A 15165-nucleotide genomic window follows, 5' to 3' on the forward strand; every position below is an offset into this window, starting at 1 on the left:
TAGAATATCTAAATTAATGTAGTTTCTGGTAGGTGTATTCACTTTATCGCGTTAGATTGTTGTCAGCTCGTTCGAAATGCGCATTCTGACACGATCCTCTTAATATTGCACAAACAGTTCAGCTCGTACGAAAAAGGTTTTTGACTCTCTCCTTCTTTCCGTCAGTCGAGTAATGAGAATGTACGGAAGTTACGAGTAAAATAGGAATAGTGGGAATCCTGAACTGACTACTCATCTTACAGATAAGATGTCAATCAGTAGTTGGCCGTATAAATGAGAGTTCCAAAAGAAGCAGTCAGGAGTATAGCAAAGTATTCTTCATCACTCGGTGTGCTATCGTGTATCGTATTGTAGGTGACTATCTTATGCAGGACGTAGTGCATATTCACTCACTTTTCATTCTGCTCTTCTGGGCCGTTATACAATCTTTGCCATTTGCCAGTTTATTACAGTGTTCTGTAATTCATAACCTTACTCACCTGTCTCGTTCTATACAAATGAACAGAACTTCACAATGTTCATTTGTAGTGCTCTCTTCTCATATAGCACGAAACATCATTGTTGTGTCATTGTCACAAAATGTGTGTGTGTGTGTGTGTGTGTGTGTGTGTGTGTGTGTGTATGTGTGTGTGTGAGAGAGAGAGAGAGAGAGAGAGAGAGAGAGAGAGAGAGAGAGAGAGAGTGAGAGAGTGAGATGATAAATGACAAGATTGGAAGGACGTATGACTGACTGTCCTGTCACCTTAAATCAAGAAGTCATATGAATAAATCAAATACGACTCAGTGTGGCAGTAAGACCATGACTGCACCCTTTTTTTATGACACTGGAGAGCGGGAACACATACACACTGTGTTTTATAAAACTTGCAGACTCTTGTACCAGATAGACTACGTACACAAATTGCGAATTAAGAGTACTGTGACAGATGTGATCCACATACTGACAGTGTGCATGCTGAAAACGAAAGGGGGATTTCTTCAGGATTATCTACCCAGACTTGTATGAGCAGTGCTTTGCGTGGAAAATAAGGAGACGTAAAATTGAAGTAGTTCTGATTTTCCTGTAAGACCCAAACTCATAAAATGGAGAACAATTCGTAGAATGGTAGTTACACCTTCAAGTGTCTAAAGACTGGAAAAATAGAAATTCTGATTGATTACACAAGGAATTTATGAACTGAATCCTAGTGTGTGTACATAAAGAAAGTGAAAAACTTTAAAATGCCTAGAACCGTAAAAGAAATCTGAAATAGGCGCAACTTTTTCTCCGACGCTCGGAAGTGGGATAATTGGCAAATATGTCACTCCCGTGTTTGGCAGGAGGTAGACTACAGACTAGATGGCGGTAACAGTGCAGTTTGCTCTCCTGAAACACGATTAGGAAAAGCTCACCTGCGGATTTCCACACTTAGAAATCCACACGATATCTGATACCGCAGTAGATACAGAAGTTCCGTACAGATACGAGGCACTCAGGCGGATTCTGTCTGTCAGTGGTGCAGTCGGTCTTTTAAAATCGTTTCCCTGAATGTCACATTCGTGTATTCTCGGAAGTACCGTGACATCCACTTCATTTCATTATTGTTATATTTTTTGTTACTAAATCTATACAGGACAAATTTGTATAGTTGCACATCAGATTGCTAGAAGAAGTCCTTATAGAGGAAAACATTTTACTGATGCCGGGAGTTAATGTGAGTGTGCTTCAGATAGACACTGCAGCCCCTATTATTTATTTGAAAGGAAAGTGTCAGTTATTGTTCGTAAGTTAAGTGTCCTGAATTTTAAGCCACATTATAAATTGATATTATATCGAGAATTCTGTGTTTATGACAATTTGTGTCTGCAGTCCACACGTACCTCATGTTGTTGTTGTTGTTGTCTTCAGTCCTGAGACTGGTTTGATGCAGCTCTCCATGCTATTCTATCCTGTGCAAGCTTCTTCATCTCCCAGTACCTACTGCAACCTACATCCTTCTGAATCTGCTTAGTGTATTCATCTCTTGGTCTCCCTCTACGATTTTTACCCTCTACGCTGCCCTCCAATGCTAAATTTGTGATCCCTTGATGCCTCAGAACATGTCCTACCAACTGGTCCCTTCTTCTTGTCAAGGTGTGCCATAAACTCCTCCCCAATTCTATTCAATACCTCCTCATTAGTTATGTGATCTACCCATCTAATCTTCAGCATTCTTCTGTAGCACCACATTTCAAAAGCTTCTATTCTCTCCTTGTCCAAACTATTTATCGTCCACGTTTCACTTCCATACATGGCTACACTCCATACAAATACTTTCAGAAACGACTTCCTGGCACTGAAATCTATACTCGATGTTAACAAATTCCTCTTCTTCAGAAACGCTTTCCTTGCCATTGCCAGTCTACATTTTATATCCTCTCTACTTCGACCATCATCAGTTATTTTGCTCCCCAAATAGCAAAACTCCTTTACTACTTTAAGTGTCTCATTTCCTAATCTAATTCCCTCAGCATCACCCGACTTAATTCGACTACATTCCATTATTCTCGTTTTGCTTTTGTTGATGTTCATCTTATATGCTCCTTTCAACACACTGTCCATTCCGTTCAACTGCTCTTGCAAGTCCTTTGCTGCGTCTGACAGAATTACAATGTCATCGGCGAACCTCAAAGTTTTTATTTCTTCTCCATGGATTTTAATACCTACTCCAAATTTTTCTTTTGTTTCCTTTACTGCTTGCTCAATATATAGATTGAATAACATCGGGTAGAGGCTACAACCCTGTCTCACTCCCTTCCCAACCACTGCTTCCCTTTCATGCCCCTCGACTCTTATAACTGCCATCTGGTTTCTGTACAAACTGTAAATAAGCTTTCGCTCCCTGTATTTTACCCTCGTCACCTTTGTAATTTGAAAGTACCTCATAGGTGACTTTTATCATGTTTATGTGGAGACAGTGGAGTGTTTGAACTGTTGCCGCCACCCCCACTCCTCCATACTGCCCCCTCTTCCCCTTCGTATAAGTGTTTCGATGAGAATTAGCCTCGGCACATGTTCCTCTGCCGCCTCTCTCATTTTATTTAAGTTTTTTTATTTCTATTTTTAAGGAGCTGAATGTAGGTTGTCATTTGTTTATTGCGTTAACACACAATCGTAGAAGTGAGCTGAATACAGTGTGTAGAATTTTGCGCAGTCTACACCCTGTCACTTGAGAATATTTCTGCAGTACAGTTGTCATTAAAACAGCTGTATATGCATCTGAGGAATTTTTAGTAAATGCTGTCCAGCCTCGTCATATATAGTATTCTCAGTACGTGGTTACTAATGAGTCGTTTCGTAGATGTCCTTTGTTGCTGTAGTACTTACTGATTCAGCTAACAGTCTGCCAATATTAACAGTTGCTACTCTTTGATCAGACCTCGTGGGTTAAACGGTGGGTCCGTAGTGAGCTTGTGGAGGTGATGGGAGCAGTTGGGGCGTGCTTTTTCTTCATAACACCATTCGCATCATTTTAACAATTTCTTTTGTCAGTGAAACGAGGTGAGATGCTCACGAAGTAACACTCAGACTCTGTTCTCTACACACTCTATTGAATTGGATCTCTTATTGAAAAATCTGCTTTATATTGTAGACATTTTTGGTAATCTTTCTAAAGGAGCTGACCATTTACTTCAGTTAATTTTATTTTTGATTATTGAATTTTATTTTTTAAGTGTTCCGATTTTTTTTTAAGTAAGTGTGCACTGTGTTATTCCATAAGTACCACATGTACACCTAAAAGCTTACAATAAAAGATTTTTATTACTTTGTTTTGTATGGTATATTTACTTTTATTGTTGAAACTGTATGAACTGTACTTGTTTACAGCAAGGTGTACAAGCAGAGAGGTATATGTATTCTCATTACACCATCGTAACACTTTCTTTGTGCACGCTGTGAAGAAGTATTTGAGCCCAATTCTGATAATGTTTCTGTAAAGTCTCTCAGACTTTTAAAAATAATGTTTAAAAGTAAATTATTGTTAAGCACAGAACGTTTAGGATGGCGGATAAAACAACTCCTGTACGAGTTAATATTAGACACCACCGATAAACTGGAGAAAGGTGAAAACAGTGCCCAACTGTCGATAGGAAATTATTACAGGTCATTAAAGGAGATATTTATATTTTTTGTGTCAAAAGAAGTGCATTATTCGATCGGCTCGTACAGCTCTACATGTGGCGCACAAAATTAAGGAGGTGATCTGGATGTGTATCGAATCCGTACAGCAGATTAACTACAGTCAGTCTGCTGCACTGCCCGACAGGCGTGAAATTTTTAGGCAGTTTTCATAACTCACATAGACAAATGCTGAGCCGGTCCTCAGTCTCTGTCCCAAAAAATGATATGTAGACAGTTACCGTACTATAATACACGTAATGTTGTTTACACAATTCACAGGCAGCTGATGGGCACCACTTCCCTCTATTATGTTAACTGATGGAACACACAGTGGGAAAAAATTTAGAAAAGAGAGAGAAAAGCAGTTTCTCATCAGATTCATTAAAGATAACCACTCACCATATAGTTCAAGAGTTGAGCAGTCAATAGGTTCATAAACCAGGTTGAAGAAGTTGCAAAACTTTCAGTCGATGTCCTTGTATCAGAAGCTGGAACAGACACAACTGTACGATAATTTTCTTTAGTGTACACAGCAGAGGATTGAGAACCGACGTCATTCTGTCGTGTCGGGTTCACACTTACTAGTGTTTGTTTGTGTTATGCTGGTTGTCAGTGTTTGAGCTCACGGTCAGAGGAAGTTCGTGTCCTCTCCGCCTCGGCACTAGCAGTAAAGTAAGCTTCGGTGTCGAGTACTTCCGTTCTCGATACGACACGTGTATGTTGGTGTGAAGTAATCTGAACAGAATGTAATGGTGCTGATAGCAGGATACGGATAGTGTAGGTGCCTCTGGAATTCGAGAGATCCACAGTGTAAATGCCAGAGGGAAAGAAATACGATCGGTAGAATATTGCCGAAGTACGGAAAGGTCCGACTGGGGACACGAGAAAAGCGACGAGTTCGTCGAGTGCTCGCATCTGGCAGGAACGGAATGAAAGAACGCGAGCTGTGTATTTCTCATGAAAAAGAAGAACACAATAATTGAAAGTGAACGAGTGCAAAAATGTATCTATTGTGCTGATTAAAATCGAAAATATACGAAAGACGTAATCATTTTTGTTGCTCAAGTTCGTGGTCTCTCTAATTGTGTGCCCAAAGTACGAGTTAAAGATTTTTGATATGAAATAGCAATGATTTACACACACAGGATCACAGTGTCTGCCCTCTAACAAACTATATAGCAGATGTCACGCAGTTACCTACGTTGTTTCACATTACATTAATCGTGTTTTAATGACGTTATCTTCCTTATGCGATCCTTAACCCGTTCGGTGCCACTAGATTGCCAGTAACGTCAGTCAGTGTGCTAATAAAATCCTCGGAAGTGCTTTGCGTACGTTACTGCACACGTCAGGAACTATCTGAGCTATAGTAGCTATTGAAATGCAGAACAGTTTCTAACTTAAATATCTCCAGTTTCTGTAACCGAGTGTGTAAATATTAGCCTGTCTTCAGGTTGTGTCGGTTGTCAGTAATTGGTGTTCTGCTTTTAAATTTCTTCCTTATTACAAGGCCGTGAAAAGAGTCAAACGACAAATGTTCACAAAGTTTTGGAATAATGCTAAGGAAAACTGGCACAGCAATTCATTGATAAGTGCACTACCTGCACTGATTTCACAATTAATTAGAAATTCAGGCACATAAATTATTCTTCTCTTGCACTGTTTCATTCACTTTGTCAAGACAGTGGTTCACTGTCCTTTCTAAATATGAAAGTTTTGCATTGTGGGTCTAACTGTTAGTTGCTGTACTCTTTTTGCGGATTGTCAGCACCAAAAAACAGTCGTGCAGTGTTCGTAGGCTGTGCTCATTATTTCACATTCCATTCCACCCCTGCTAATATAAATGCCCGTCTGCAAACGAATGTGAGTGCACGGCGGCAAATTATCTGCGAATGCTCATTTGCTCTGTCGTCAACTAACTGGGATTACTACGAGACCCACGTACAATTACTTACGTACCCGACGCCTCGCGACAGGAGCCGTATCCGGGTGCGAGGCTCGTCAGGCGCGTCCCACTCCGGCCCGGGCTTATCCTACCCTTTCAGAGATAAGGCCACCTAAGGGAGCACCTGTACCGTATACGAGCTTTGCTGTAACTTCTGCACAGCCTGTTACCCGGGTACAGCCACCGATCACGTTCACTCCCAAATGAGAAACCACTTCCAGACTACAGACGAGAGCAGTGCCGTCTGTTCACTGGCCGAACGTACACGCCCGACCCGACGTGCGTGGCTCGGACGGCTATTTCGGAATGCGTGCCCTCCGGATCCTCCCTCGTGACACCGGCTTATCCGAATTGTGTAGACTCGAGTTGTGCTGTGAACGAGTGTGACGGCTGCTGTTACGCAATCGAGAACTACTTAAACGAGATTGGTATCCGAGTGATCGGTGACCGACTCGGACAGTACCGCCACTGTCATTTGCGGAGGCTCGGTGGAGTGATACCTTTTCCCAATTTCTGGCACTCGAATCGATTGTGTCCCCAAATGCTACGTAGGTGGAGACTTAACTGGCACGTGTGTCGGAGATCTGTCTTCTGCAAACTGCTGCCTCGCAGTAAGAAGTGTAGTGGTGCTTGTTACGTCTGAATTTTTAATTGAATTGTATTTGATCCTGTAGGATTACACGATGTGCAGTAAATGTAGATGTGTGTAATATAGGACACATAAAAAACAGCAGACATTTATTATCACTTCGTAACCGTTTTGCCTGCATTTTAAGGTCAATGATTCTAAATAACATTACGTATCAGTTTCGTGTGATAAATACTCTTCGACACTGTAAAATTCCTTTTTGACCTAACAACTTTTTTGGAAAGTTAGTGTGTCACGTACTCTGTTGTGAACTTCAAATGGCTCGAGAAAGAAGCCTTTGCTGACATTTTCGGGCATCTTCGTCAATACTACCGAAAGTGTATTTTGGCCAAAGGAAATGGTTTGAAAACAGAATTAAAATATTTTATTTGTGTTTTCTACTGTCTCTTTTTTGTGACAGCATTAACAAACTGTTTAGGCGTACCACATATTTATTTCGGTGGCCTACCACAGAGCAACTTCCTGCATTGCCACATTTCCCAATTCTCACACATTTTGTTGCCCTGTTCTCATTGTTCTACCTGTTTCCTCAATAATGTAGTGTGTACACAGTTTATGTGCTTTGCAAGCGAGCTTTATTTGCGGTATACGTTAAAGTATAGCTCTACCGGGAGGAGAGCGAGCACACGTGTGAAAGACACCGACACACGGAGCCACTGACGATACACCGATCAGTTGAGGCAAAAGGTGGCTGGCAAAATGAACGTTACATTATTTCAGTGTAGGCAGGCGCTACTAAAAACTGTGGAAGTCGAGAAATGATCAGAGAGGGGAAAGAACAGAGGCCGTCCGATTACATTTCAACGGTACGCACTTATCTCGTGAACGACTTCACGACCGAAGTCGATACGTGTACTCCCGTCTTGTGGAAGTTGACATAATACGGAAAGCGTGTTTATGAGGATTCCCGTCTAGGTGACATTTCGTGCAGTCAGTCTACGTATGTTAATAAGCTGTTAGGGAATTGCAGACATAATTTGATATTTCCTTGCACAAAATGGATTCATTGTACACCCAGTTTTGTAAAACTTCCCATTTTTGTCAGTCAGGCATACACATCTCAGCGTCAGTTACTTGTCGCTTGTTCCTTCTTAACTTACTGAATGAGAAGGCACACCGGTCGCATTTGGGACTTTCAAATTCCCACCCGGCCGTCCACGTTAAAGTTTTCTGAAATTTCACTAAATCACTCCAGGCAAATGCTGGGATGAGTTCTTTGACATCTTTTTGTAATCCAAGTTTGCGCTCCATCTCTAATTACCTCAGTGTCACTGTAATGTCAGACTGTGATCTTCCATTGTTCCATCTTTCCTTCTCAACTTACCCGCTTCTCGAGCTGGCTCGTACAGTGGATACGCGACATATACACTTTCTGTGGCACCAGCACAAACAGTTTTGAAATGTTATGTCAACTCCACGTATTCTGTGGATACTACAGAGCTTCACAATAATGGGAGATATTTGGACATATAAGACTGGACCATTAATTCTATGGAGGACACACTTCGCTATTCCTACACTAATACATTTCATCAGGTGGTGGTGTGAGATGAATGTGGGACACCCGAGAAAATAACAATACTTTTTGTTCGGGCATCAATTATACTCCTTCCCTCTTTAGTCATTCCCAATTATTTTTCTAAAGACAGTTAAATTTCATCATTAAGTAATGTTACGTGTTGTGCAATGTTGTGTGTCTTGCACTGTATTAAGATTCATCACTGTTAATTTGATTTTGGAATGCTGCTATAAATATTTACACTGCATCTTTGTTTTTGGCATCTGGGGCACTGTTGGCTATATAAGAGTTAAGAAATATTTTTCGCTGCAATACGGTTTTAGAGTATTCTAATTTATGTTGATCAGTAGTGGGAAGAAACTCTGCCTTACACTGTCTAAGCTTTTCTATCAGTTCGAAGAGCAGTGCATGTGTCAGCAAAATTGTGACATACAACAAATAACCGAGTGTTATTAGGATGAGGATACTAATAATCAGTAACAGTGAGGACTAAGTCTGTACAAAAACAGTTATTTATTTTTAGTATGAAACTGTAACTGCGTGTTATGACTTGAGCCTGCAAACAGCTTAGGATCTTCAGAGACAGTCAAAATCAGGAACAATCCCCCCCGAAAAGAAATTTGTCATATGTGAGAGGTGCTTAGCTTTTAACAGCATTAGTGAACACTGGTTTGTATCCACATAAATTATGGAAAGTAGTTGCCATACTGTGTTTGAAAACCAGACTTTTTGTTTTGATTATCCATATTTTGTAACAACAAGATTGTTAGATCTTTTTTAAGTACTTAACTTCCTTATGTAGGCACTATGAGCATGTTTAAATAAAGTCCATCAACTTCCACAAAAAATTAAGGAGTCCCCCCCCCCCACCCCCCACCCCCCCGTCTCACCCCCTCTCTCTCAATGTGTGCGTTCAATCCACAGGATGGTGTTTCTTCTGGAAAACCTGGAGTTCTCATGCAATTACATTTTACCTAGAAAAATAAAAAAAAAATATCTGGGGAATTCTGTGTTTTTAAACTGACACTGGAATTTAATTTTATTGAGATTTATAAACCATAAATTTCAAAACACTTAGTATTTCAGAGTGGGTTGATTATTTGAATATTGGTTCATATAAATTATCAACATTCAAGAACTACAATTAAACTGCAGCTTAGAGGAAAGAAAAGTCTTTATTGTGAGATGATCGACACTTTCCTTCCCCACCACTCCACTTGCAGTTAATTTCTCAGGAGCTTTATATGATGTCATTTTTCTCCCCGTACCTGGAATTCCCAATCTCCTCAGTTTGAGTAGTCACCCTGATGCACTTCAGTTGAACAAGAAATGAAATTTACAAATAACTATTACTACTCTTGAAGAATGAAACAATCCAGGGCATTACATTAAGTTGAGACTCATTGGATTGTAAAGCAAATATGAGTCATGAAATAATCATGGTTAAACTCTCATTGCGCAGATGATTTCTTGGTCATTAGAACTGGTAAATGGGTATTATACACTACCTAGACATAAGAATGATGGTTTGCTTTGTGTTACTGAGCAGGTCTGTCTCATTCATGAGCAGTGGATACCTTTGAGAGTGATTGTTTGATTTGAAAAATTACACTCGTATGTATCCCAGCTACTGTCGTTTTTGCAGTTGCAAATGCAGCATCGCATTCTGCAGCAACAACAGCTGCAGCACCTGCAGCAGCAGCAGCAGCAGCAGCAACAACAACAACAACAACAACAACAACAGCTGTTACTTCAACAACAACTGCAGCAGCAGCAACAACAGCAGCAGCAACTGCAGCAGCAGCAGCAACAACAACAGCAGCAGCAGCAGCAGCAGCAGCAGCAGCAGTTGCAACTTGAGCAACCTCAACAACAACTTTACCACCAGCAGCAACAGCATCTAGCTGTAAGATAATAATTAATAATTTTTTCTTTGCAGAAAAGTCATTCTCAATTAGTCCTTTTTTTTATTATCATTGATGTGACTAGACTTCTTAAAATTTACACATTTTCTTCAGAAAATTAAATTGTTAGTTACTTTAAAATACTGCCTATATGCAAGCATATGCTGTTCTTTGAACAGTTGGTCTTTGACAGTCTTGTAATGTGGCTCATATAATCGAAGAATAATTGTGACTGCTTTCTGATTAGCCACCAGAGCTACAAGAATGGTAAAAACATTAAGATTAAGGACAAAAGATCAAAGTCAAAATACGGATACATCACGTAAGGCAAAAGTGTATTGTAAACACAAATATTGCGTTATAGATGAAAACAAAAGTGACAGGAGGGCTAAAAACGAAAAACACGTGCTGTGAACGGATGGTTTGTGAAAAAGGAGCTGGCAGTGAGCCGACTGCAACAAAGTGGTATCGGAGATCTTACATCGCACAGCCCGTTACGTATGACAGACAGGGCAACTTTTTTGAATGTGCGTAATTTTCTCGGGGTTTTATTAAGTTTTCTCAGAATAGTTCGATCTCGTGTCTCGAAATGAGTAGTGGATCCTCTGTTCTGCCCGACAGCACCTGCTCTGAAAGTAACCTCCCGAATGCCAAACACCGATGGGAAGAGGTAAAGCTGATGTGAGTTTCTCTTAAAGTAGCCCGGTGAATGCCTGGTCAGTTCCTTTTATAAGGTAATACTGTGTTTTCTCCCTCGCCTGGGAGAGAGTGCCGGAATCTGCTTTCCTCAGATCTTCAGCGTTGTTGTGTCTGTAAAGCCGTTTTCTGAGAGGCTGTGACTGATTGCAGCTGTTAATGGCATTTGGATTATGAGAGGCGAATCGTATAACAGTATTGTTTCTTCCACCTCCCTGGATGTAACACATTATTCAGTGCCTTTTTTCCCTCCCGCACTACTCTGATCTCTCTGTTGCCAAAGATTGAAAGTGAGGTAATTATAATTCCATTTGCAGAAACTTTGAGTCTTCAAGAAGCTTTTCTTTTACAGTATTTGTGTAGAATATCCACAAAATGCCTGTTAACAATCACAACAATAGTAATCCAACATTTACGTTACTTATGCAATATTTTACTTCGGCAGAACACCCGTAGTTCTGCTGTCAGTGCCTCCGTTTGCTCCCGTGAGAAAAGCTCGCTCCAGCTGCTAGGTTCTGGTCCCACTAGGAAAGTGTGTGAACATAGCACAGTCTTCGTGATCTCGTCAGTGCCACTGGCTATATTTCAGGATATCACTTTATTAGAGATCTTTCACTTGTTGTAGGTATCGTATTACTTGTCTCCGGGATTACCAGATACTGAATTTTACGAGTCTGCAGGTCGACCACAAACGTACGACCGTAGGAACTCGGGCATATCTGTCTAACCTGTGCCATTATTAGTTGTGCCCAACTGCGTGCAGTTTTCATTGTAACTTAGTCATATCTGTTCACAGTTAATTGTGCCCCGGTACCTTTGAAGCTGAGCACCTACTTATTGCAGACGGTTTTTGGCACACAACACATCCAGTCCGTTTCGAGAGACAACAGCCGAGCAGCTCGTGTTCTAGCTCATTCTTCCACATCCGGTCACCCGAATGACAATTGTCTCTCACTAGGTGACTGCCTGTAAAAATTTCTCTTACTGTTTGTTTTGTGAAAGATACTGTCAACGAATGTCAAAGTAAGGTATCGAGGCAGTGTCAGAGTACTCGTCTGGGTAACCTTCATTTTTCTACTCATTTTATAAATAGACTAGCTGATTACCTAGCGCTTCCCAACTACGTCACCTGACAGTATATTTTTCTAGTCATTGCTCCCAGCTGTACAGAGCTTCCTCATAGACACCAGTGTTAGAAGTGCGTCGCTCACACAGCAGCTTTTCCTAGGTAGTGAGCCAAATGTCTACCAAGTTTAGTTGGGATATCAGAACTATGCTCGCATGTCATTCCCATCCCTTTCCTTCATTAACTCTAAACTCATTCCTAGGAGCACATGAGGTTCTCATTCTTGTAGGTAGTAAGCCATCTCTGTAGATATCTGTTTTTACATTATACAGTTTTGCTGGAACGTTTACATATACATAGAGTTTTTAGAAACGTGAACTACATGTATTGCTTCACAATGTGAATTACAGGGAGGACTATACATACCATCGCTTTTTTATGGGAAGTGACAGCTGTATTATCACTGCAGAAATGGGGCAAAGGAGTATGAATTTGTGTATGAATTTGGGAACTTCAGATGTCTGTTATGCACTGCACATCTCTTCTATCTGGTTCTGTATGTTGTGGTCGAATTCATCTGTAGAAGGTGCCGATTGCAAATCTGACAAAATACTTAACACGGGATTGTGTCCTTGAGTACTGTATAATCCATTTTTTTACTTTTCTGGAATTAGCATTTTCTTAACGTATTTATAATTTTCCCATGATCTATGCCTTATGAAACAATATTTGTGGAGATAAAACTGATGCCGTTGCCATTAAATGAGTCTGGCATGGAGTTATCCTTCTTGAAGTAGTGTTTACAAACATTACACAGTTAACATTCTTGACCCCTGAGCAGTCTACTCAGCAGATCTGAGTTGGTAAATGTCTGAACAATACGTAGCACTAGTGATTTGTTAGCTGTTGCTGCCAAGGTCTGCTCGGCCCGGTGGCCAATGGGAGTAACTGTTCCGATTGAAGTCTGAAAAAGCTGTGACTTCAGGTGAACATTCACTTGTTCTTGGTGACTACCATGCTTGGTTTCCAATACTATGTGCTACACTAAAAGTAATATCACGATATTATTATAGCCATATTGTTTCAGTATTAACTCGAACATGAGGCAACAATTTGTACACATAGGCCGTCTGTTTCCCAATACTTGCAACTAATAATATAGTTTTGTTTATAGTTTATATAAGCACTAAACACAGTGTTGTCTTCTAACTAGGGTCGAATACAGTGGCTGCGCCAACAGAGGTGCCACTATAGACTGTGGCAAGTCAATTTTGATTGACACAGCTACTCCTGCCAGCCACCGTTCCAAGAGTTAATTGTATCTACCTGTTAACATTCGTAGTTGTATGTAAGTGATTGAATGTTGTGTTGTTAGCTCATTCTTTCAAGTAGAAGTTGTGTTTTCTGTTGTAGTTTATGGTCGGAAAATTAAGCTGATTCTTCTTGTATTGTTGATTGTGTTTACTTAAACTTATGGATTGACTTTTTTCGGGCTCATAAACATTTTATTTTTACCTGTTATTACTTTTATGTTGTAATTTCATGTACTGACACGTTCCATGACCTTGGAGATTTCCTCCTCAATTTGGTCCTACAGAACTTGACGTGTAAATAAATAAATAAATTATGAAAAGGGATAGGAAGATCCTTTTGATAGAAAATCAAGTAAAAATTCTTGCAATAGTTTTAAGTTATTCATGGAACAACATTGTATTAGTGCAAAGTTTAGTGACGCCTGTGTCTGTGCTGAACTCTATTGTCAAAAACAAAGACTCTACATTGGATCAGATTCGAAAAACCATGAAATATGCAGAGCTGGAAGAAATCACGAATAACTTGTTTCAGACAGGATGTATTCTCAACATCCCTGTGAATGGCGTACTGTTCTGCAAAATAGTACTGATGATAATCCAGTACTTCTAAGCATCTAAAGGGTGTATTGATAGGCTCAAGAAGCACTGTAAGGTTGTATACCAAATTTTATTTGGTGAAGGAAACATTGTAAATGCAAAAAGTGTTACTGAATGGCAGAGGGTAGATCACAAGAACTTAAAAAAATTAGTGTAAACCAAAGGACATCTTCAACATAGATGAAACTGGCCTTATTTCCAGCTACGCTAAAGCTAGGCACAAATGCTGATGTATCTGATAAAATAAAACTGTTTGTAATTGGCAAATTAAAAAAAAAACTACATTATTATAAAAATGTAAAAACATTACTCACAAACTACAGTGGCAATAATAAAGCGAGGATGGGATAAAACCTATTTGAGAAGCAGTTGCATAGTCTTGATGCAAGAATTGGAATCTGCAATAGGAAAATTCTCCTGCTTGTGAATTGCTACCTATCCAAAAAATATAAATTTGCACAGTGTGTAGTTACAATTTATTCCATCAAACTACACAGGCAAAGTGTGGCCCTTGGAATTGCTCATTACTCTCTTGGGAAAGCGATTGTGCAGAAGTTTGACAGAAGCTCCATTAAAGCCTCCATTAAAATGGCAATTTTAGATGCATTGCACTGTATTGTCAGTGCATGGACAGAGTTTAAGCAGCCCTCTATCTCCAGCTCCAGTCAGAAAGTGGAATTTATTCAAGCAGGTCAAGGAAATGGATTGACGTAGCACATCTGTGTGATAATGATGACAATGAAACTCTGCTTTCTGCATTGTAAGAATGTCTTCAATTGGAGCATCCAGTGCAACAATTTTGTACCTACTGGTGTTGGTGTTGAAAGTGTATCTGTTGAATGTATGACCGACTTTCATTTACGGGAAAACAATGATAGTGTTAGTAAGACTCCTTCTATTGCAGTTGTAAATGCAGCCATGTGGGCAATAAAATGCTGCATTTCTGGCACAAGTGTAGGTATCAAAACTTTTCATTGTCTTTATGAACAGGAAAAAATATTGCAAAAGAACTACTACCTATTTGTTCGTTATGTCAGTATGTAAGACCATCCAAATTAAAGATCAGTTTAGTATGTAAAATGGCTTAATATTATTTTATATGACACACACACACACACACACACACACACACACACACACACACACACCCTAAAATCTTGATTGCATTGACAGATTGATCTGTAGTATAGCCCAAGGTCTAAATGAAGTTTTGAGATGATAGTATGGTTGTGAGTTGCCAAAGCCAATGAGTTTGGATGTGAAATAAAAGCTGGTGGTAACAGATTAATCTGTATGATAGCCCTGTCTCTATGTTCGTGCGTTATATTTAACACA

At 39.9% G+C, this 15165-nt stretch overlaps 1 protein-coding gene across 1 annotated transcript in view; it reads left to right on the plus strand.

Annotated features, from left to right (window-relative positions):
- LOC126109551 (histone-lysine N-methyltransferase 2C-like) overlaps positions 1-15165 on the plus strand; it is a 417507-nt gene that overhangs the window by 303619 nt on the left and 98723 nt on the right. The window contains exon 59 of the mRNA XM_049914567.1: positions 9900-10160. Coding sequence (XP_049770524.1) covers positions 9900-10160 — 261 coding nt within the window. The remainder of the gene's footprint in view (positions 1-9899; positions 10161-15165) is intronic.

The sequence above is a fragment of the Schistocerca cancellata genome, chromosome 12 (genome assembly GCF_023864275.1).
Source record: "Schistocerca cancellata isolate TAMUIC-IGC-003103 chromosome 12, iqSchCanc2.1, whole genome shotgun sequence".
NCBI classification, from domain to species: Eukaryota; Metazoa; Arthropoda; class Insecta; order Orthoptera; family Acrididae; genus Schistocerca; species Schistocerca cancellata.